The sequence below is a fragment of the Lepisma saccharinum genome, chromosome 20 (assembly GCF_977018435.1).
Source record: "Lepisma saccharinum chromosome 20, izLepSacc3.1, whole genome shotgun sequence".
In the NCBI taxonomy this organism is placed as follows: Eukaryota; Metazoa; Arthropoda; class Insecta; order Zygentoma; family Lepismatidae; genus Lepisma; species Lepisma saccharinum.
In genome coordinates, this window is record NC_139248.1 from 46,807,927 (window position 1) to 46,832,219 (window position 24,293).

The 24,293-nt window shown below is 40.4% G+C and overlaps 1 protein-coding gene across 1 annotated transcript in view; it reads right to left on the reverse strand.

The window, feature by feature from the left end:
• LOC146003458 (uncharacterized) overlaps window positions 1–22,965 on the reverse strand; it is a 39,350-nt gene extending 16,385 nt beyond the window's left edge. The window contains exons 1-4 of the mRNA XM_083141745.1: window positions 22,666–22,965; window positions 11,217–11,460; window positions 10,004–10,487; window positions 4,785–4,898 (exon numbers count right to left, since the gene is read on the reverse strand). Coding sequence (XP_082997871.1) covers window positions 4,785–4,898; window positions 10,004–10,487; window positions 11,217–11,460; window positions 22,666–22,965 — 1,142 coding nt within the window. The remainder of the gene's footprint in view (window positions 1–4,784; window positions 4,899–10,003; window positions 10,488–11,216; window positions 11,461–22,665) is intronic.
• Window positions 22,966–24,293: the final 1,328 nt, after the last annotated feature.

The window sequence follows — 24,293 nt, forward strand, 5'->3', positions numbered from 1 at the left end:
AGTGTGAAAGCAAGATAAGATGTGCTAGGAAGCAGTGTTGGCTTGATCTGGGTCCTTGGGTGTGCACTTCAGCCCCCTGCCTAGAAGGAGTGTTACCATTCTCTCACTCGCCCGTTTTTTGCGTACATAATGATCCTAAATGTGTTGGCACATTTATGACCACTTTTTCCTGATAATGAGATACCTCTGATTTTTTCGTTTATCACGAGAATAAAGTTAGTATTGCGCTATAATGAGTTTGGTTTAGTTTTTAAGTCCATTTTATGCACATCGGAACTGACTTCCAATTTAAAGTGGGATCGGAACCACTACGTGCCTTCACCCGGGGTCTAAAATATTTCAGCATTCTATATAATCTGACAAAATCACTCAAAACAAAGAAATACCAATCTAGAATATCAATATTATTGTCGATTTGCAAATATTTAGTAAAAACTTCCTCTCTTGTTCCGCTGATGAACAAGGAGAAAATAACATTTGCGTACACAAAACAAAGAAGCCGATCAGACTACCACTTGCAGAAAATGAATTGTAATCTATCTAGCAGCTGCCTCCCCGATGGCACAGCGGTAACGTCGTCGTCTTATAATCAAGGGGTTCCGGGTTTGATACCCGGTGGAGGCACATAGTGATTCGGATCCCACTTTAAACTGTAGGTCCAGTTCCGATTAGCCTTAAAACACTTAAAACACCAACTCAATCAATCTATGTAGCAACTGTTTATTTCTAACAACCGAATCAACAAATTCATATCCATAAGCAGTACTCACTCAGTCCACACTGGCCTGCTTCGTACTTTATAATTTGTGTTTCCCTTCCGCCGTATCCGTATTATTACGACTTGACGGACCGGAAAAAGAGCTGCTGAATCGAAGCAAATGGCAGGTGAAGTGGCGTGGGAACATATTTTTTTTTTTTTTTTCATGTTTTGAAGGAGATGGTGTTCAATGAATAACTGTAATAAATATTATTTGCATTACAGATTTATGTGGGTGTGCACTTGCGAATAGGGAGAAGGCGCTTCTGCTAGGAAGAAGGTTCTGCCAGAGTAAGTGTGTCTTTAACCTCGAGAACATAAATCTTGATCATTCTTGTCATTCGTTTGTTAATTAGAAAACGAAAAAATCGTAAACACAAAGCAACAAGAGTTTGTCAAGAGTAGCGGCAATTGGGTGCCCCTCAAACCTTTCCCACCAATAGCGCTCGTCCAAGAACTGACAGTACTTGACTTGTCAAGTCCACGTGGAGTAAATGAGATGTTGCCAATTCAGTTTTTTTTTTTGTATTTTTTTTTTTAGATATTTCTGAACGTGAGGTTGCGGTTGCGTTATCTTTGCTAGGTTGTGTTATTGTGTCGTGCTATTTTTTTATACAATATGGGGACCTTGGGAGTGTGACGTAGCAGTGAATTAATGGATATCTAAACACTGCAGGTAAAAATTACAACACATCCCTTCTCAGAAAAGTAGGTGCTGCCTCGAAAGCAGATACGCGTCCGGTCGGTTTCCTCTCGAGCTCTGTCAAAGATGCCGAACTGGCGTTCCAATGAAGACTTAAGCTATAACTAGCGGTGCCCAACGAGCTACATAGCCTATAGAAACACTATAGAGGTCTGAATCCAGTTTTCATGTTGACACTAGGGCCGCCAGGCGGTGACTATTTGAAGACATCATATACTCTGTCCCGGGTATCTCTGAAGCAAAGCCACGCATAGCGACAGAGAAGATGGGGGAACCGAGTTGGCAGAGCGAAGCAGTACACGCTGCTACGAAAACTGGTAACTGCAGAAGCGTTCCCCCTCCACGCAATCCCATTCCGTTTCACGTGTTCATTGGTGGAGCCGTCTCGCGTCACTACTTGCACAGAGACTTGTTTTCGTTTGCTTGCTCCAGAGATAACCGGGACAGAGTATAGGTAGTCAACACATTGAATGTTTACGATGAATCGTGAGATACAGCTTATAAAGAAGCGATAAAACGGAAGAAATATCAAACTTTGCTTAAGTAATTATTGTATTACTGTTACATTCGAGGTATGATCGAAAAAAAGTAATACAAACCCTGTAAATTTCAGTAGGTATTTATTGGACGAAACAATTGAAACAAACGGCAAAATTAAAAATATCAGAGATTTATATAAAGGTGTAAATGAATTTAGAAAGGGATGGCAACCTAAAGTAAACTTGATAAAAGATAAAAACAGTGATTTTTTTGGCTGACCCAAGCGATATTTTAAATAGATGGAAGAACTACTTTAATGACCTTTTAAATGTTCATGTAGGAGATAAATCAGAAGTAAATGAAGTACACACAGCAGAACCTTTAGTTCCAGAACCTAACTTGACTGAAGTTAAAGATGCTATTAAAAGGCTAAAGAATAACAAAGCACCTGGCATTGATTTAATATCAGCTGAGTTAATTAAATATGGTGGGAATTCGTTAATATGTCAAATTCATAAATTAATTTGTTTAATATGGAATAAAGAAGAAATCCCTCAACAGTGGAAATAATCCATAATTATTCCTGTGTTTAATAAGGTGATAAAATGAACTGCAATAATTACCGTGGAATTTCTCTACTCTCAACAACATATAAAATATTATCTAACATTCTTTTAGCAAGACAAACCCCATATGCTAATGAAATTATAGGTGATTATCAATGTGGATTTAAACGTAACAGATCAACAACAGATCAAATTTTTCACATCAGACAGACACTTGAGAAGAAGTGGGAATATAATCAAAATGTCCATGGAGCCGTCTCGCGCCACTACTTGCGCAGAGATTTGTTTTCGTTCGCTTGCTCCAGAGATACCCGGAACTTAGTTAGTACATCCTCCCCTTTTACAAGTCCGTCCCTATCCTTCCAGTAGCACCAGCTATTCATTGATTTTAAAAAAGCATATGATTCAATTAAAAGAGGTAAATTATATAATATATTAGTCGAGTTTGGAATACCTAAGAAACTTGTTAATATGATGAAAATATGCACCAGTGAAACAGAAAGTAAAATTCGTGTGGGTATTAATGTGTCTGACAGATTTACAATTCATGATGGGTTAAAACAAGGAGATGCATTATCTCCATTGCTCTTTAATTTTACCTTAGAATATGATGTTAGGAAGGTAAAAGAAACTAACGAAGGACTAAAATTAAACGGCGTGACTCAGCTGTTAGCATATGCAGATGATGTAGACTTACTGGGGGATGATGTAAATACAATTTAGAAGAATGCTAAAATATTTTTGAAAGCAGATAAGAGATAGGTTTGGCTGTTAGCAAAGAGAAAACTAAATATATGCTTACAAGCCGAAACCAAGTGTTAGGTAATAACCAAAATCTAATTATTGATAACAACTCGTTTGAATGTTTCCAAATTCAATTACTTAGGAGTAATACTAACAAATGAAAATGATGTTAATGAGGAAATAAAAAAACAAACAGGATTAATTCAGGAAATGCATGTTACTTTTCTCTTCATAAACTTTTGTCTTCTCGTTTAATATCTAAGAAACTAAAAGTTAAAATATACAAAACAGTAATATTGCCTGTACTATTATATGGATGCGAAACTTGGTCCCTTACATTGAAAGAGGAACATATATTGAGAGTATTTGAAAATAAGATCCTTAGGAAAATATTTGGGCCTAAAAGGGATGAGGAGAGAGGTGAGTGGAGAAGTACATAATTTGTATTCATGTCCAGATATTATTAGAATAATTAAATCAAGAAGACTTAGGTGGGCAGGCCATGTAGCACGAATGGGAGAGGAAAGAGGAGTTTACAGTATTCTTGTTGGGAAACCTGATGGTAAGAGACCAGTAGGAAAACCAAGACGAAGATGGAGGGAGAATGTTGAGATGGACCTAAAGGAAATCGGTAGGGATGGAAAAGAGTATATAGATCTTGCTCAGGATAGGGACAGATGGAAGGCCTGTGTTGCTGGAACCATGAAACTTCGGGTTTAAGAAGGCTAGAGAATTCGTTTTAGTTAGTTATTTATTAGACGAATACAAACGGACTCACGCAAAACGATACTTCATACACTACTTCTCAACATAGTGTCCTCGCCGGGTCAGGCATTTATCCCAGCGCTTCACGAGGTTCATGATGTTTGTCTCTGTTGTCGGAGCCAAGCCCTCACTTCGTGCTGCACAATATCATCCGAGTGAAACCGGCGTCCTCTGCGATGCTTCTTCAAAGGAGCAAATATGGCAATCGCTCGCAGCAAGGTACGGGATGTATAGTGGATGTTGGAGCATGCCACCCAAAACCCGCAAGGACGTCACGTCTGTTGCGAGCCGTGTGTGGGGTCGCGTTGTCTTGTATGAAGTATCCTTTCACGTGAGTCCGTTTGTGTTCGTCTAATAAATACCTACTGGAATTTACAGGCTTTGTATTATTTGTTTTTGATCATTCCTCGTATTAAATTCTCAAGTGTAGCGAGCAGAATTCACACGAGAAATAAGGGAAATTTCTAATTTGTTATGTCGGTCCTTGGATCAGAAGCAATGAAGTCCGTCTCTTACTTCCCTTATAGCTACGGCTTCGGCATTCGATGATGTACTAAGAAACAAAAGGCGTTTTTTTAAAAGAATGTAGAACCAAAGTATCATCTTTTCTGAAAATGTCAAGTCTCGTTTAGAATGCCTGGTACGGTTTAATTCTTAATATCAATTAACCATCCCTCCTCTTTCTCTCTCTCTCTCTCTCTATTGCAGTAACAGCAAATATAGAAATGCCATTTGTGTGTGTATAACCTTTAATTAGAATTTGACTTACTTGTAAGGAGTATCTCCTTCCGCATGCAACCTTACATGCTTGTTTAAGTTGCTGGGGTCGCCGAAAGGTCTAAGACAATATTTGCATTTCAGAGGTTTGTAGCCAGTGTGGGTTCTGAAAGGAAAGAATGAACAAAGTATTAGCTTTTCATAAGTGTGTATTCAGATGCCTTGAAGCTACTCTTTGCTATTTACACAGGGTATTACTGAAAATGTACCCAGAAAACACTTACATCATTGTAATTGTTTCATTTTATACACTGTCAAAGTATTGATTGTGCTCTTTCTCTGACTACTTCTCGTATTTAATGTGCTCACGTTTACACAAACTGCGAAAGAACCGTGTTATGTAAAGTCGAACCAAGAAAGTGGGAAATAAATGGAACTTGAATAACATTAAAGTGATGCATTATGAATGAAATTTGAACGAGTCATTATGCTCCACAACAAGTATTGTCATAAATAAACAAAAAATATAAAAGTTACTAGGTAAACCACCCAGTTATTGACACTTTAAGCACACAGTTTCCAATTTTCTTCCTTTATGTTTTCGAATGTCTTGAAAAAAATATCACACCTTGTTGAACATTGAGGTAATCTATTTTCATGAAGCAGGGGTCGGAAACACACTTGGGGCCTTAGGAAAATATATATAAAAAATAACGTAAGTAAATCCTAGTTATTGGTACATTTCCCCCAATCATTGTCATCATAAATTCCAGTTATTGGCAGAGTATGAAATTAGGTATGTAATGTACGATTTAAGATATATGGCTCCTTTTAACTGTCCTCAAAGTTAAACAATATTTAAATTTGTGTTACAATAATAATAAGAACTATAGCAGTAATAATAATAATAATAATAATAATAATAATAATGTCCCCCTCCATGGCCTAAGGCGCTGTACTTTGGACTCTGACTGTGGCACGGCATGGGTTCGAGTCCGGCTGGGTTTAGTCTCTGGGTTTTCGGTCTGTGTATAGGAGGACCGGTGGCAACCCACCATCGTGAGGAAATTGGGGAGCTACGAGTGAGTGACGTAACCCGGTCTGGGAGCTCTCCTAAACAGCTGAGGGTTCGACGTGCTGACTCCATGTCACCTCATTACCGGTTGAAGATCTCCACACCTCTAGGTAGGACTGTGGGAGGGAGACTGACAGTCGGGAGATAGGCCAAGGCCCTTCCAGAACTGTAGAGCCACGGGTTATTATTATTATTATTAATAATAATAATCTAAATAATTACAAGCTCTCTACCGTGGAACACAAAATTGGTTTAGTTGAAACAGTTATTAAGTGTTCAAGAACTAAATGCAGCAATCAAGTCATCAACCGGAAAACATTTATGTGAATCATCTGGAATGTGGATTTGATGTTTCTTAGGGATACATTTTTCATGTTAGAACTTGTTGCATGTACTTCAATCGAATCCTCACTGTTGATATCCCACAGTACGAACGCACATACAGCAAATTCCATTGGTAGGGGCTTCTCTACTAGTGGAAGGTTCAGGAATATTAGTTGAAGTTCCTGTTGCGTAAAAGTATCAGTGAAAGATCTCTGCTGTCTTTGCGGGGTTGAACTTCTCTTATTACCAATTTCTACTCTAGAAATCTGCTGCTCTGTTTCCTTATCTTCTTTATTTTCCTCTGTTAGCTTCTTCCTTGAGTTTTGTGTCATGCGCTTTTTCCACTTTTTCTGAAGTTAAAACAATTTGATTCCAATAGTTTGCACCACTCAATCTACATTCATGTTGGGATTATGAACTTCATGTTTTATGTTTTAATGCAGAACTCCAAGCATGCTGATATTCAGAATACATAGACCAATCAATGCTTTAGGACCACATATATTTCAGAAAAAAAATATAATATGAAACAACACTCTTAACTTACTTTACTGTATACGATAAAGCGTCAGAATTCAACTGCGTGCAAACAACTTTACAGTCTGGGAGCCAGTCGCAAAATAAATATTGACTGTTGGCTGGAATTACTCGACATGGTCCTAGTGATTACTAGAGGTGCCACATAGCCCTGAACGCTGTTTCCAATCTCTTACATATTCTTAATATCGCTTCATGAATAAAAGAGTGCCAATAACTGGAGGGGTGCCAATAATAGGGTCGTTTGCTCTATTTTGTCTTTGGTTTGAGGAAGACAGAAAGTGACGTGATTCCAAGATTTTTGGTTGTAAAGAATTAAATCACTAAACTTAAATAAAAATAACATGTAACTTATCTCAATGTGCAGTTATCTCTTTAACTTAGTGAAGTCATTGGCGTAGAAGTTGCAACGCTATCATCTACTCTGTTTACACACTTACGGTGCTCGTCCGGGCAACGGCTTGCATACTTTCTAATTAGGAATTTCCATCTTATTTACGCGTATAAACGGTGTCCATAATGATTGTTTTAAGAAAAAAGTGTCTAATATCTTTGCGAGGAATGATATCAGTCCGAATGCAATTGGTGCACAGTCATGTTGCTGCTCCTTAGCTACGTGATCTCATCTATCTGACTTAATGCTTAAGTCGATTACAATTTTAATGGCCATCTTAACAACTGGCGCACAGTGATCCAGAATCCCAAAAAATCGACAAAAATCTGGAGCTTGCTATTTCACCCCTAAATCACTACAAATGCGTAAGATTAGTAATTTTAAGGAAAGAAATGACACTCTGGGTTCATACAATTGACGCGAAGTTGATTACTTAGATTTTTATGCAAAAAGTATAATAGGCCCTGCGTGACCTAACTTTAATAAACACTTGGAAGCACAGTAATACTATAAAGCAAGACACTTAAAGACTGATATACTTTCCAAGAAATAGATTAAATAATAATAATAACGACAATATTTATGACAGTTTTCAAATAATAAAATAAAAATAGTTAACATACAGTGCTATTCGCTTAATTATAGAGTGAAACCATGAAGTGAAAATAACATTTCATGTTAAACAATGCACCTAGGTAAATTTACTGCAGCGTGAAAATTCAAGGAAAAGTTAACAGACGAATTGAATTGAATTGTTGTTTCAAGTCCACTTTATGCACAGAAAGGCTAATCGGGACTTGAGCTACAGTTTAACGTGAGATCCGAACCAGTGTGGCATGTGCCTCCACCGGGTATCGAACCCGGGACCCCTTGATTACAAGGCAGCAACGTTACCACTGCGCTATCGGGGAGGCCCAGTAAACAGAAGAGAATTACGGTAAAGAATGTAATGGATATGATGAAAAATTGTCAGCACGATAAGCAAAATAATGCCTACGTAGTTTCATATCGAACACGCTGAGTTCCGTAATTAAATGTAATGATAATGAACGTCGCAGCAGTTGCACATCGGAAATGAAAAGAAACCACCAATTTAGAAACATTTGATATCCTCCCATAATATTTGGTTTAACCTTCAAATGTTCTGCTTATTGTAATAATACGAAATATAAACTGTTTATTAATTGTATTAATGTTTACATTGTGATTATATAGGACACCTGCACTTCAGACTAAGGAACAAAAATTTCCGATTTTTTTTAGACCTCTGAAAATTTTTGATTATAGGCCCCCGCGTATATTGGGTGCGTCCCGAAATGAACGCATTCAACAAAAATAACTGGGCTCGTGAATCTGGTGAAACCAGTTATTTTACAGACTTATGGGACACACTAGGCGAAAGCGCAGAGGAAGTTTCCACATGGCGTCTAGTGGAAGGAATGTCCTTATGACAAAAATAAACTCTACTGCGGACACTTTTACTCATTATAATCACATTCTAAGAACAGTTAAGGCATACTCATCTTGTGCATGTTGCTACATATCACTATCTGTTAAAATTATAATATATTTTCCGAACTAGTGCAGTTTCAATCCATCAGCACGCGCGTTGTCAGCAAGCAGCAGACGATTCTAACCGAACAAACCAGCCTCCTGGCCCATGCGTTTGGTGAATCTCGTTCTTGCACGAAACGCACGGAATGAGACTTTTGGGACAGCATAATGAACCTCACGAAACGCACGGAAGCACTTATGGGACAGCCAGTTACCATAACTCGTTTAACGCGTTAAACTCATTGCGACTTTCGGAACGGGCCCATTGTAGCCCCGCACCCACCTTGAGCCTGCTCTGTCCGTAACCATCCGTATGTCACCTCTTTTCACTGGATTGGACGGAAAGGACCTATTCCATGGCCTGAGATGATTTCTCGTCTGAAGATATGTCAAACACTTGTTTGTGAGACCCCAGTGGACGCAAACGTGGAAGTCAGGATTGTCACCGCCTTAATATGATTCGCAACACGCTATGGATATTTGAAATGGTGTCGCGCAGAATCCCGTACGTTGCTGTAATGTTTGTATTGCGATTGGCGGCCTGCATTCGGTAAACTGTTGTGAAGTTCCTAATTGTACGTTGTTAATGACACTAATTCCAAATGCCAAGCGTGTAACTTATATACGCATAAATCGATGTACATAAATATCGGTACTCATTGTACATCAGCAGTGTCACTACCTGTCCGTATATGTCACTTATTTGGAGAACGGTTCTAAACCCGGTGAAGGCACATAGTGGTTCGGATCCCACTTTAAAATTAAGGGCGGGGGGAACCCCCGAAGAATGCCCAGCCTCCACCTGCATACATTCCAGCGTATGCGCTTATTTCCTGGTGCCTAAAAAACCAGGACGTAATTTCCATGAATGTCGGTTACCCCGTTTCTCTTTTCTTTATTGTTTAAATTTTACAACCTGTCTTGATTCTTCAGGTGTCTGGGAAAGGTAAAACATTCAACCCTATATGTTCCAAGAAGGAGACGTGAGGGGAGGGGACAAATAGCTTGGAGCTATGTTTCCAGCGTTGTTACACGTTTACGCCCAGGAGCCATAAACCATTGTAGAAAATAATTGAAAAAAAATGTGAAAAATCAAGGGAAATGAGCCACAGATCAACTCTGTTGTTGCCTTCCTGAGAAGTATCGGCAACACTGGTGTCTTGAGTGATGGACAGGTGACACTCCACGCATAGACAACATAGGAAGGATGGTAAAGATAGAATTTCTTTCTTAATTTCCAAAATTGTAAGAAGACCCCTGAAAAGACTCTCCCAGAATTTTCTTTAAGAAATGACAGAAATACAAATATGCCTTCAGTATTGAGTATTGCAATGCAATCATGTTTTATTTATAAGTCGCTTCATTCTAAAAATGGAATATCACTTACCTGATATGGATTTTGAGTCCGTATTTCCTGGAATAAATCTTCCCGCAATAAATGCAAAGATGTCCTTGCTTCGATTTTCCCAGGTTGCTCACCAGAGTCTCCATCTCTGCTTGCGTGTCTACGGATCCAATTGGGTTGAAATTCGTGGGCGGAGTCAGCAGCGAAGATTCCACCAATGGAAGAGAATTGAAGATCGTGGGGATCGCGCCGGAAGGGTGGCCGAGGTAGGGCTGCTGGACGAGGGGCTGAACCACGTGGTTGAAAATTGACCTTCTGGATCGACGGGGCCACGGGGTGAAAGCGGAGGTGCAGAAGGAAGTGGTGGCTACTGGGCGGGGCCTGGGCAGCGCCTGGAAGCTCTCCCTCAGCTTGGACCACATCCTGGAGACGCCGAGTCTCCCGCAGTCCAGAACCAGGTGGATCTTGAGAGGGTTCGGCACTTGGAAGTGAGTTGAGCATTTGTGGCACACGTAGTGCTGTTCCCCTGTGAATGAAAGCAAGCAGATGCAATGCGTTTCCATATCCTCCTTCTCTGCGACACATGAAATGTTTCTCAAGTGAAAGCTTGAGAGTTTGTCACAAATGACAGTTTTGTTTCTTAAGCACACACACACAGAACCCAAAACGTGTCAATTGACACATATATGTTGGCTCCAATAACACATTAACGTACATAAACTGCAAATGATGCACTTTTTGATGTGTCAAAATAAACACAGAAATGCATAAAGTGGCACTTTTATCAGCTGGGGTTCCGTGTGATGCACTAAAAATGCATCAATTGGGAAGATCAGACAAGATCATTTCAAAGATAACAAAATGACACATTTAGCTGTGTCAATTGCTGCATCACTTGATGCGTTTTGATGCACCTTCCTGCCTCTTTTTCGATGATGTACTAAAACGTTTGGTCTGAGCTACAGACGAATGAAAGAAATCCTCGCTTGCATCTTTTTACGATGTACAAAAATGCACCAAAATGCATCAAATGTAAATCTGATTCTTCGCAGAGGCCATAAAAAACACACTTTAGTGCATCAATCGATGCGTTCTGGTGCATCAATCGATATGATGCATTTAGTTTCCTGTGTGTATGTGCTTATATACCCATACAGTGTGCCTAGTCGCATGAAGAACATGTTCGTACAGTGTGCAGACGAGTCATTTGTGTCCTAAATTTCAATTGAAAGAACATTGGCTTATGCAGAAGTACCTTGAATATTTCTCGGGGTGAGGAACGGGATCCCGAGAGCAGCGACCAGCTCCTCTGAGAACCACAGCTTGAGGGCGTCCCCCTCCTGGATGTCCTTCACCGCCTGAAGAACCATCGCCCCTCGACGCTGGCTGCTCTGGAGGCGGACGTTGATGCTGTGGCAGTCGTCTGCGAATTGCGTCGCGGGAAGCCAGTTGGAAACACTCGAAGCAACCATCTTCCCACGTGTCAGCTCAATCACAACCTGAAATATTGAAAATTTAGCAAGCTTGCATTGCGTAGGGATGTACAAATAAGTTACAATTTGACATTTATGTACGATGAGAATGCAATATGGGTTTTGAATTTCGGCTCAGTCGGTAACGCGTCTGACTACCATGCTCAAGGTCCCGGGTTCGATCCCCGGCCGGTTCAAATCCGGGAACTTTTCTAACGGTGGAAGCGGCCCCGGCGCTTACCCAGCGTCGAATAACATGGGTACCTGGGGGAAACCCTGGGGGGTAAAGACGGTCAGGGGCGTGATGCTGATCACATCATCCCCACTCACGACCGGATCAAGAAAGTGTGGGGCGTTACCCCCACACCCCCTATACGCCTTCATGGCGTGGTGCTATGCACAGGGGAACACTTTACCTTTTTTACCTTTATCGAAATCTACATTGTATTGCCGCACTCCACCCACACATCCACATATACACGCACCGACCCTCTACACAACAACAAAAACATCCATGCACGTCAAGCCCCATATCTCATTTTCCACAATTTGAACTGTTATCAAGATAGGAAAACAGGGCTTAAGAAACAAAAAAACAAAAAACAAAAAAAACAAAACAAGGAAGTATCTTCTATTTTCTTATTTTTTGCATCTGTCTTTGTACTAATAAAACAATTGCTAATTTCATGCATTATACTGTATTGTATACCATATAACTCTTTGATAAATTTTCACTATGTTTTATGTTTTATTAATAAAACATTTTCTCATATCTTAGTTATGCTTAACTTTTGGACACTACTGTAGTTATAAAAATTATAATAATATTTTTCACTTTTTAATTATTGATGAAAAATGTCTGTGGACTTGGGAAGTCATATATGGTCTCTGACATTATCCAGCAAAACATCTGTAGTAATACATGATTGTATGCCTCCAAATGAAAGCATCCTCCATACACATGTCTTCCCTTCGTGTAAAAACCTAACAAACTTACAAATGGTCAATATTACTCCTAAAGGAGTTAAGGAGATGTCACGGTATCTAGTGACATGTGAAACGCAGTTCGATATAAATTATTTTTTATTTATTGATTCATTTTATGCACAAACATGAAAGTGTGAGGTTTGATCTTATTTTGTGAATAAACTTGTATCCGAGCCAGACGTCGGGAGTTGGGGACGAGTTTTTCTTGAGTGACAGCCGCCGCCTAGAACATGACATATTTGCACCAACGCGGAGATAAGGAAAGATTATTTTCGCCGCTACCGGGCTTGAGTCGCAGCAGGCGTTCGAACCCATGTTCACGGATGACCAGGAAAACCAGCTGGAGCACAACTCTGCAAGGATCCAGGACGCGTCGCCGACCGCGCCTTTCAAGACAATGGACAGAGGTCATTTCCATCCCCTGAGAAAGCGAAGCGAAGCCACCTTAGCGTGGGTTTCAACGGACGAATTTGAATCTCTTATATATATGCGGTGCTACCATCCCAGAAACAGTTTTGACCCGGATTTCACAGAGAGAGCATCTCCGCGCTACACTCTCGCGTGATCATTGCTTTGTGTCCGTGAACTTTGTTACGTACTGTGAGCAACTTGCAGATAGAGAGTTACCAGTGTGCGCCTTATTTTGGTGAAGATTACGCGGTGATTTGTTTTTGCCAAGCGTGGACTACATAAGGATGGAGGGCTAAAGAAGATAGAGAAGGGAGGCCGTCGCTTCCCTGACACCCGCAACGATGCATCGCCATCTTCCGACGAAGCCAGTCAGCCAACGCCAAAGACGACACCAAAACCAAACACTGCCCAAAGCCCGAAGGACGCTTTCAGATCGACGTCCCAACCAAAGCCCGAAGGACGTTTCCAGATCGACGTTCCAACCGAAGCTAGTTACCAGACAAAGAGAGGGAAGGATGATACCAGAACGACGCCCAAACGAAGCCCGGCACCAGAGAGAGATGATTGCAGATCGACGTCCAATTGATGCCCGACACTAGAGATATTCCGAACCGGCGCGTGACCACGTACACCCGACGCTAGTGACAAGAGGAACGCCCGAAGTACTGAGGAGGTGCAAGTACACCATGTCGTCGCAATTATTCCTCGTCGCGATCGACCTCGGAGGACAATTTCGCCACAAAGGAACCGTGTGCAAGTCCCGCGTCCAGGAGAGATGAATAACCACGCCATGTAGCAGAGTCTGGTACAGTATACTTCAGAGGGTCTCATGTACATGTAAACGTGCGTCGTTAGTATCAACACCGTACAGTTAACGCCGAAGTCTCACTTATTCGCAAAGTTACTCAGGAAACCCCGAACCTAATCCCCGCATCTGATAATTTTTGGTATTGTTATAAAAAAGGGTAATTTCATGTTCAGATGTTCTAATTTAATTGTCTGCATTCAGCGTTAGAAGCTCCATTTCATTTCTTTAATATTTAGTGTAAATTGTCAAAGTGTGCTCCATTTTTTTTGTGTAACCGACCGCCCCGTCGCGCCATTTAATTTGTCAATAGTTGACTGATGAGTCCTTTTTAATTGTGGAAAGCGTAGTTGTTTTTATTGCAAGGTCGTGTGCGTGAAATAGTATTATTTGTTGCATAGTGGTTTTTAAGGTAATTTTTGCTCGCGCCGACGATTGATTAGTGTATTCCGGCAGCTGGAGCCATTAAGTTTTTGCATCCCTATGTAATTGTGTAGTTGTTCTCATTGGACGAGAGAGGCTTATGTGTAATACCCCCGTCCGAGAAACTTGTATAATGTCGTGCTTACGACTCGATGGACACGTTCATTCGAACGAAAGATTTAACCACGCCGACCCATTGTCTTAGTTAACCGCTTTCCGAGGGCTGGCACTTAAGTTAATTTAAAAGAGCACAGGAGCTGGCAGACAAATGCCCTAAATTCACATAAAGGTTTAGAAATTAAAAGGAATGATATGTTAATGAGATCCATGACTTGTATCCATACTTCACATGTAAAAATACCTCATGTGTGTGAAAGAGAGATAGCGTGAATGTTGTGAGAGTGAGGAGGCTTTGTAAACAGTTGTTGATTGCAATATTTTTTTGTTGTTACAATATATATTCACTTTTTTACCGTTCGTCAGTGTTGTTATTTGACGTTTTTCAGGTACCAGATATTATGCTATTAGTGTTTTATGATTGTTCGAATCTACATATCAAAGGTAAACAAAACAGTGTAACTTTTCAAGGTATTAATCTCCGCCTCGCAATAGTATGACAATAAACGACCGTCTCAGTACCGAACTTGATAACTGGACCGTGAGTCACGACCGGTTTCCCGTATGCATAACGACGTTTGGCCCCGTGCCGGGGTATGATTGACACGTCATTTCGGGGACCGTGAGTGCACTCGTTACAGAGATATGGTCGTTTTTGTTTGATAATGTCTGCATTGGCAGCCATCTTGGATGGTAGGCATCAACAAAATATCGCAGGCAGTAATTTTCCCCCTAATGCCAGAATGTCAAGTAAAGTGTAAAATATGCATAGCAACCTTGCAGAAAAGGCCACGAAATAGTTTCATTAGATATATCTCCATAACAGTGCAAGATATGAAAAAACAAAAAAACTATAAGAATCAATTTTGTTACTCTTTCAATTCTGAACAAAACATGTATCTATAAGAAAATTTCAAAAACCACTATTAAAGGAGTTATGATGGATTTTCTTAGTTAGTGCATGAAGCGATAGCCATCTTGGATTTATGTCTTCACACAGGCCTTCTGCCACAATTGCGGGCAAAACACCTGATAGTACGTTATTGTGTACCACAGTACCAACGTATTACCGGTAGTCATATATTCCCTTCATTCAAAAATCCATTACAAATGCCCCTGGACTATTATCTCTTCTATGTCTTGTGTTCTGAGGCGTAGCAAAGGGTGGGCGAAGTGGGCTTGGGTCCTCCCACCTGAAGTGGCCCCGCGTCTCATGGGGCTTTTTTTTAAAAAAAATGTAGTAATAAACCGAAGTGAGAAAAATTGATGAAAAGGGCTAATCAAACTAAAACATTCTCTTTTTATCTGGGTTAAAATTCTAGTTAAACGTCACAATTTGAATCGAGCGTCAAATATTTGGTATTTTAAATAAACCGGATGATAGCCGTCTACAATTAAATGAAGTTCACAATCATTATTCACAGTATTGAAAAGACAGTATATTTCCCTTTGTAGAGACAGCATATTTCCCTTTGTAGATAGGGTTTAGCATAGTGCAGGGGCAAAAGTGGCAAAAAGTGGGGAGGGGGGCAAGTGCCCCCTCGCAACCCCTAATCGCCGCCACTGCCGGGTAAACGTGACCTAAGGCTTTTATATTTGAAGCACAACAATGTTTAACATGCAACAGTATTAGTTCATTGTTGAAGCTCGGTACAGTAGCTATGAAACTGTATTAAAAAAACTGACGGCTCGACACGTATAAAAGTTCTATTCTACTGCCAGCTGCAGGACAGTACTTTCGTTTTGAATTTTATTATATTCAGTTGCTTTTCTGCAGTTTTTTTGGCTAATAGCGACCATGCGGACGAGTGATGATGTGATTATATTAATGAAATTACAATTATAAGGACACCCATGCCCATATCGAGATTCGAACACGGGAACTCCTGTGGCAAGATCGAAAGCCGACCACTTAACTCACTCGGTCACCGAGCCGGCGTGTTCATATAATCAATGCTACATTGATTTGGCTTATTTTACTTTGCTTTTCTGCCACTTTTGGCTACTCGCGAAGATGAAGATGATGGGACAGTCACAAAGAACACCCATTTCGCAGGAGGTTGGCATTCTAACCAGGGACCCTTATTAATGCTTATATGTTCAAAGGTGTTTGTCTTTAAAATAGATAAACTCTGTGGCCAACAGGTCTTAGAGTGCCAAAGCCTGCCAACCAGATTTCAGTTAGATGGAATTCATAGAGTCCCGTCACCGCTGCTGTATACAGCTTGATAGATTAGATTTCAGAATGAATGCTAGTTATTCTCTGTATCTGCTATTTTATCTACTATTTATATCCTGTGTGTTATATTTATCAAACAGTATATTCCTGAAGTAACTTGGATTCTTGCTGTAACACGATCATGCCTTGTTTACATATTAAAGACACTATAGTTGCTGACCAAGACAGTTTTTTAATTTTTTATTAAAAGCACTTTACACGTTAGGTTTACCTATATCTCATGGATTCTTGTTATTCGGATGGCAAGAAAAACTGTAGCACCTCTCCCGATAAGGTTTCTCCCTACCGTTTGGTAGGTGACGTCGTGGAAGTTCCACCTTTAGCCTCTGCGTTCGTGGCCCTATACTTTGGTGTGAGTACATGACGTTTTCCGAGCTAGTACGAGTTCGTCTGCTCTGGAACATTGCTGGGTCGGAAAGGTCCTATGTTTGCTCAGAATCCAATGTTGTTATGCTGAGGTGAACTTGGCCAGCTTGCCACAGTACAATTACAGTAATAATAGTAATACCTGAGATTTTCCATGCCACTTCAGGCAATGTAGGTGTGTAATGAAGTAAGTATTGATAGTCAGTGTGTAGGTATGCAGATAGTAGGTATGTAATGTAAGACCACTAACGGTTCTTGCTTTTGGGACTGCGAAGTAATTCCTTAAGCTTGTAGATTAGGTTGAGTGATAGGTATTTCAAATGCTTTGTGCAATTTTTATTACATTAGATTTATGTATGTCAGTAATTGCAGACTCAAAAGGAAGAATGGTGTATTACAAGAGATCGCTGTGCACATGAAAGCGAGATCTTGTTATACACAGATTCAATCGACATTTATATCGAGTGTATTTGCAAGCGATATATTAAGTCGATTGCAGTTGGTTCTCCGGCGAAAGGCTGTAAGGTACAACTGATATAAAGAGGCCCTCACAGATGGTAGAGACTTTGACGCAGTTGTGAGGCTTTCCACTAACATCTACCTGTACCAACGCTAGTTGGCCAAATCTTTACAGGACTTTAAGATACCTAGATTGCCCAGGAACCATTGATAGCATTATGGAGATCTATTGCACAGACAGGAAACCACATCAGATGTCCTAACTTCATGGCCTCAAAATCAGCAACACAAGGAGGTTCACAGAGAGCCATTCTAGGCCCAGAATTGTTGAATCTAAAGTTGGAGCCATCTCTCGAAACATTAGGAAATATTTAGATCAAAAGATCAGTAGACCATGCTCATGACGTATAATTGCAATAGAAGGTAATTGAAGAACAGAGTTGGAAAAATAGTCCAGTATTGCGATAAACGCTCTGGAGGACTTGTGGATTGACCATTGCCACCCAGAAGACTCACTTTACAATCCTCGAGAGTAATCTGAATGGTAATAGACACCAACCAATAAAATTCAGAGGAGATTACCTTAAGATAGTAGGCCTAAAGGAAGATAAATATCAGGTGTAAAATTACAAGAAAATATGCAACAATCGCAACAATTACTTAACTTCAAAAGCTGAGTCTGTAGCTAATAAATAAATTGGTAACAATAGGTTCGAACACATATACACTCCACTCCCAATGTCGCTTATAAAAATCTACAATCTACAACGCGATTGTTTCATATGGCGCACTAATCTGTAAATGTAAAACCTATGTAACAAAAATAAGATCAACACAAATGAATGACATTATCATGATCTAGTGTTGCCCACGGGACGAGACGGGACAGGCTTTTAAAACTTCGAGACGAGATTGATCATGTGTCCCGAGACAAACGAATATTTTCGAGACGAGACAGCATTTCACAGAATTTCCACGAGACGAGACAGGCCAAAGTCTCGTCTCGTGGGCAACACTCATGATGACAGGTGCATTGCGAACAACGTCCACAATTACGAGGCTAAAGTCTGTCCATAAAATAATCCAACAGAGAGCGTCCAATTACAGGTTCAAGGAAGGCCAAGAAGAGAGAGTTTACAAAGTAATTGGCAGATATGCGCTTACCATTGCAGAATTAACTCCCAGATCATCCATGAGTGGAAGGAAGCCTCCACGGCAGGAGACTGTACCACTTCTTCCCATGTGTAAGAGAGAGGCTGATGACGACTGAGTGCCGGCGTTGACCTCTCCAGCGACGAACGGATACTTCACTTATGGTAATTCGCCGCCCAGATTCACGGTTTCCAAATTGCTTCTGTCTCACCATTTCTAACGTCCGTTTAATGTGCACTTTACAAAATCTGGTTAACCTATTTACTTCAAACAGGATAAGAGCAAACCCTCTTTCTTTGTTTCCCTTTCGTGCGTCACTGCTAAAAATATACTGACTCTTTGTTGTGAAATTTTGATTGTTCTAACACATCAAATTTGAAGGAAATAAAATTTCCTTAAGTGTGATTTTTTATTAATACGTGTATTTTGATGAGGGGAAAACTTGATTATTGAAGTGTGCAAATACGTCATCCTATATTACACTAATACCATTGTATATTTATGCATATACGTATAATCGGATGAATACGCCATCAAATCCAAGGTGCACCTAAATTTTCTAGATCAAAGACCCGAGAAAAGGTGCGCCTGGAATCTGAAAAAATTCGGTATTTAAATATCATAATACCTTTGGTGACGTATAGTCCCGCACCGTGGCCTGGCGGTCTAAGGCTAAGGGATGTGCGCAGGTTCGAGTCTCCTGGGGGAAGCGTACCAACTTTCCTGGTGATACTTCGACCTGTGTATGGGACCGGTGGCCACCCACCATAGTGACGAAACTGGGGAGCTACGATTTTGTATCGATTCACATTGTGATTTCATATTTAAGGAACGTATTGGCATCGCATTCTAATCTAGCCTAGGGCCCCGCGATATGGTGCTACGCCAATGCTTGTGTTATCCCCCCTTTCTCCCCTTTTCACATGTTCACGCGTGGGTTTGATTCTTAAAATCCATTAATAAATCAAATTTCTCCTCCGCATTTTCCATATCGTCTCGTGCTGTGGCGGTGCGGTTTAAGGATTTGGTCTCGGTCTACGAGACGAGCTCTTTCTCGAGTCGGGGGGGGGGTCACAAATGTTCACCTGATATTTCGGCCTGTGGAAGGAGTACGAAGGAGCAGCGTAACCTGGCCATAGAAAAGTGGGAGATCATCCAACCAGTTACGGAAAGATGTGTGGTAAGCACGACGAACCCCAGTCCTGGTTGTAGGTTTCCGTGACCGGGTTACGATATTCGTTCGTAGCTCCCCAATTTCCTCACGATGGTGGGTGGCCACCGGTCTCATACACAGGCCGAAATATCAGGAGGAAAGTTGTTACGCTTCACCCAGGAGGACTCGTACCCGTAGCCCGATCCCAAAGCATGAAGCCTTAGCGACAGTGCGGAACGAGATAACAAATAGAAAGAAATTTAGAGGAATAAAACATTATACTTAATCAAAGTGACTATCTAGTAATTCTTATCTTGTTTACAGCTTACTTTCATGCAAATTGAGTTATTCTTGTTCGTTGTGCTTTAAGACTCTTAGCAGGAGTTTCAATTAGTATCTACTATACGATATTAAATTTTAGCCAAGATAACTATTTTCTTTATTTTTTGTTGTATTTAGTGTCGATAATAATCACTATTAAATATGCATGAAGTCAAGATCAGAATACACTTTTCTTTATTGTTCCATGGCATATATTTTTTAAATTTGTTGGGGTGAGCAATCAGGTGGACAGGGGAGTTTTTAGGTAGGTGTCTGGCCACCCCTGACGCCTTTCCGATGGAGAATTGAGAGACATTTCTGTGTAGTATCATTGTTTATTGACAAGCTGTCATACCTCAATCGCCGGGCCGCGGACCGGCACCGGACCCTGGCGTCAATTATACCGGGCACTGGCAACCACTTGGAACGATTTCATTTTTTTTTTTCATGTTTCGATGAAACAATTGCGATAACAGGAAATATGATCGCGACAGTGGCGGTGAGCTATCAAAGGATCTAATCGGGGGCGCGTCATGCTGTGAACGGCTATTTTGCAGACTATGAGAAATCATTTTATAAACAATAACCTCACAACGCCCTACGCTGAAACTCTGCAAGGGCTCGTTTGAAGGATCAAACTTATCGACCGTGCAGCGATTTAAATTATGATGCTGCCATCTCTGCTTCGTTTACCTCACTTTTCAAACTACCCTCGCAATTTGGATAAGCCAAATTGCGAACATCTACAGTCTTGACCAAATATTGTTATCCGAGGAGTAAAACAGGTCAACACTGGGAACGAAACGAATCATTTATTACGTTTAGAAGAAGATACCTATGTGATTCAACCATTTCCTCTTATGTTATGAAGGTAGCATCACAGATAAGGATATCTGTGGTAACATCTCGTAGAGTGAGAAATAACCCGATATGCCGACGCCTTGTAGTTGGCAACCAACATAACTGTTGAGTGTTGTGGGGTGCAGGTGTATTAAGGCATTGATTAACGTGCACAACATGTTAAATGTTTGCAGTGAGACTCCTCTGCCTGACACTACAAAATACAGAGAAAGTTCTAAAGAACTTCAATTTCCATCCTCTACTTGGAATTTGTACGCAGATGAAGTACAGAGAATCTTTCCTATAGATCTATATTAATAGATCACAGACCGAAAGACTGGCCGATCGCATTAATGTATGTTGCGTTGAACTGTTACTCGTTAAGTCTCTCAGTCCACTAATTTGTGTGTTTATTGCCCTGATAGTATGTAGGATAGTTGCTAAAAATAAAATAAAAATGCCCAAATTTGCATTGTGTTATTTTCCATTCGACTCTGTATAGCTGACGCCAACAGCGGGGATATTCTGCGAGTTTTTCTGACCTCTCAGATATGTTACTTTTAATTTGAACCGATAACAGTTCAAGGGTAGATCAATTCTTATCGTAGCATTCTATTGCTTCACCCGGACAGCGCCTATAAGCAGAGTCCTCATCTGTCTCTCGTAGACTAATACTAAAGATGTGATAAAAGTTTTAGCAGTCAATTGTAACAATAAACGACGCTGAATAACTTTATTAAATAAGCATATTAGAGATAATTTCGGCATCAAATTTGTATTTATTTCCTCCTTTAATGGCGTGGTGCTATGCACAGGGGAACACTTTTCACTTTTTTTTTTTATATCAAGTACTACTAATTTCTGATGGGCTGAATATGTTAACTAATCTACGTATGCTCTATGTACACTTTTTGGATTGTGTTCTATCCATATCTGGACTGCTGGCTGTAGCGGATGAACAAATGAACAATGTAAACAGCCAACATGTTCTATCTCTAAGCCAGTGGTTCCCAAAGCGTACATATAAAATGTTTCTGAATTTGAAATATGTGTTTATTTTTTTTAAATTTAAGGCAACCACAGTACGTGAGCGTTGCAAGTGTTAGATAGGCCTACATCCTAACTTGGGCGCCGCGGGAAAATATTGAAACACTAAGGGCGCCGTGAAACGAAAAGGTTTGGGAATCGCTGCTCTATGCTATAGCAATTCGTGATATATGTAGATTACTCATTAACAAACGAAGGAAGGACCTTCCCGATGGCGTAGTGGTAACGTCGCCGCCTTGAAATAAAGGGTTTTGGAGGCAAAAATGGTTCGGATTCCACTTTAAACCGTAGGTGCAGTCTCGATAAGCCTCTCTGTGTACAAAGTGGACTTAAAACTAAAACTAAAAAAAGGCATTGACTGACTCGAATATTAAAAAGTGATAGTGGTAATGTCGCCGCCTTGTAATCAAAGGGTTCTGGGTTCCATACTAGGTGGAGGCACTTAAAACTGTAGGTTTAGTCTGATTAGCCTTCCTGTGTATAAAACAAACGAAAAACAAATGAAGCGACAAAGCATGGAAATTTCTGTTGTTCCAATTGATTAATGGTGTAAAATTTTTAACAAATCGTTTAATACTCTTAATTTTGAAAACTAACTTCTGACCTTAAATAATTGTCTTGTACAGCCAGGCAATGCAAAATAACTATGTTTTCAAGGGTGTACTTTGTAACCGGACGTTACAAGGCAGTTCGCGTTTAGGAAAGATACAGTCGATGATCCGTGATGGAGCACAGTGGGCTACGAAGCTAGGGGTCCGGGTTCGAATCCCGGGTAGGGCATGGGTGCTCTCTGTGAGTGTCCTTTCATCAATTACATCACTCATCCTCATATTCACGATTAGACAAAGTGGCAGAAAATCGAAGTGAAATAAACCAAATCAATCAAGGAATTGAGAAACAGGAAGCACTTACCTTATCTGTTGTCACTACTTCCTCTAAAGTTGACGCTTCTATCTCTTCCGAAAAGGTGCCGATGGGGATGTTGGTTCCTGCAACCACCTTCGACTCCTGCTGTGCTTTAGATGTGGCGGCGTCGCTCACCTCGTATGGTTCGTGGCACACGCTGCTTTGAGTCGATGAAATGTCCTTCTTACCGGCTCCGAAGCTCGAAAATGACCTGTCACGGTCATCGGGAGAAAACAGGTGATTATGAGAAATCGGGAACATTGAGAAACCAGTAAAGCGTTCACGTAAATTGTGCAGAATCGTCATTCCATAGGCAGAACAGGTAGAGCAACTGACTTAAAGAGAGAGAGGAAGACTGTGACGCCTGTACCGACTGACGGGCGCAAGCAATTTAATTTGAGCATATACTAGGGCCTTTAAAGGAACACTGATTCCTCTAACCATATTTCCATCCTTTTAAATATACGCTATCACGTGTTCAATGTTGCCAACTCTTTGCTTAAATATTACCTAAAAGTTGAGTGCATGAAAAAATGTGGTATTTATGTTGAACTGATAAAAATTAATTTATCTGCTAGAAATACGACGCAAATAGCACATATTAAAGAAGCATTCACTTGTTTCTCAATGTGTAATGCACAATTATTCGCTAAATTTCTACCAAGAGCTACAAAAATACTTCTTTCAAATAATTGAAATCTCAGTTTGTAACTAACAATTGCAAAGAATGCATAGCAAATATGTCTCATATTGTTATGCACTTTGTAAAACTACGGATGCAGTGTCGTGGTGTTGACTGAGAAAGAAACGGATAAAAAGCCTGAGGTTGGGAAAACTGCGACGTCGTAACTGAAGAGGAGAGGCAACCGTATGAGAGAATTTTCTGTTTGGTCCAGCTGACGGTCACCAGACAATGGACTTTCTGAGATTCACCGATCTCCTGCCCCCAACTTCAAACACCGCTCAGTCAGATTGTCACCGCAGCCGGAGCAACCCCCGAGGCGATCTGCGGGGAAGGATCTAGAAGCAACGGAACAGCACGTGCTTGCCGCGTGCGTCATTCGCGAGTAGAAAACACCGCCTCGTGCCAATTGTGTGTTAAAATTCGACCGAACGCAAGTCAAAAATTATTGACTTTGCCTATCCGTCAAGTCCACGTGCGACCACGAGCAGGAATTTGACATCAGAGAGGGAAGGAGAAGGGCCACAGTTAGGAAACGCGAGGCTCTTATACAACTTCCATTTATCATAAAAGTTCTACACTAAAACCAATTTGTTATTCTTATTAGCAGGGAACGGATTTATATGTAGTAAATACATATTTAGTTATTTTCACCAAAATATGAAGTTACGGACTTAAAATTGTAAAAAAATTAGCTTTTTAATAATATAAGACGCTTTACGATCTACATAAAATACAGTACGCTTACATTGACATTAATTGTAAAACAACACAAAATGTGTTTTCATTTTCTGTTTCCGAAACAATGAATAACAAAATTTTATTGTAAGTCTTCGAACGTGAATTTCCTTCTGTTGTCTTTAAGATGGATTTATATTAACTAAAACTGCGGTCAATATTGCAAGAAGTATTTCAAATTCGCAATGTCTGCTGAAGTTAACATTGACATAAT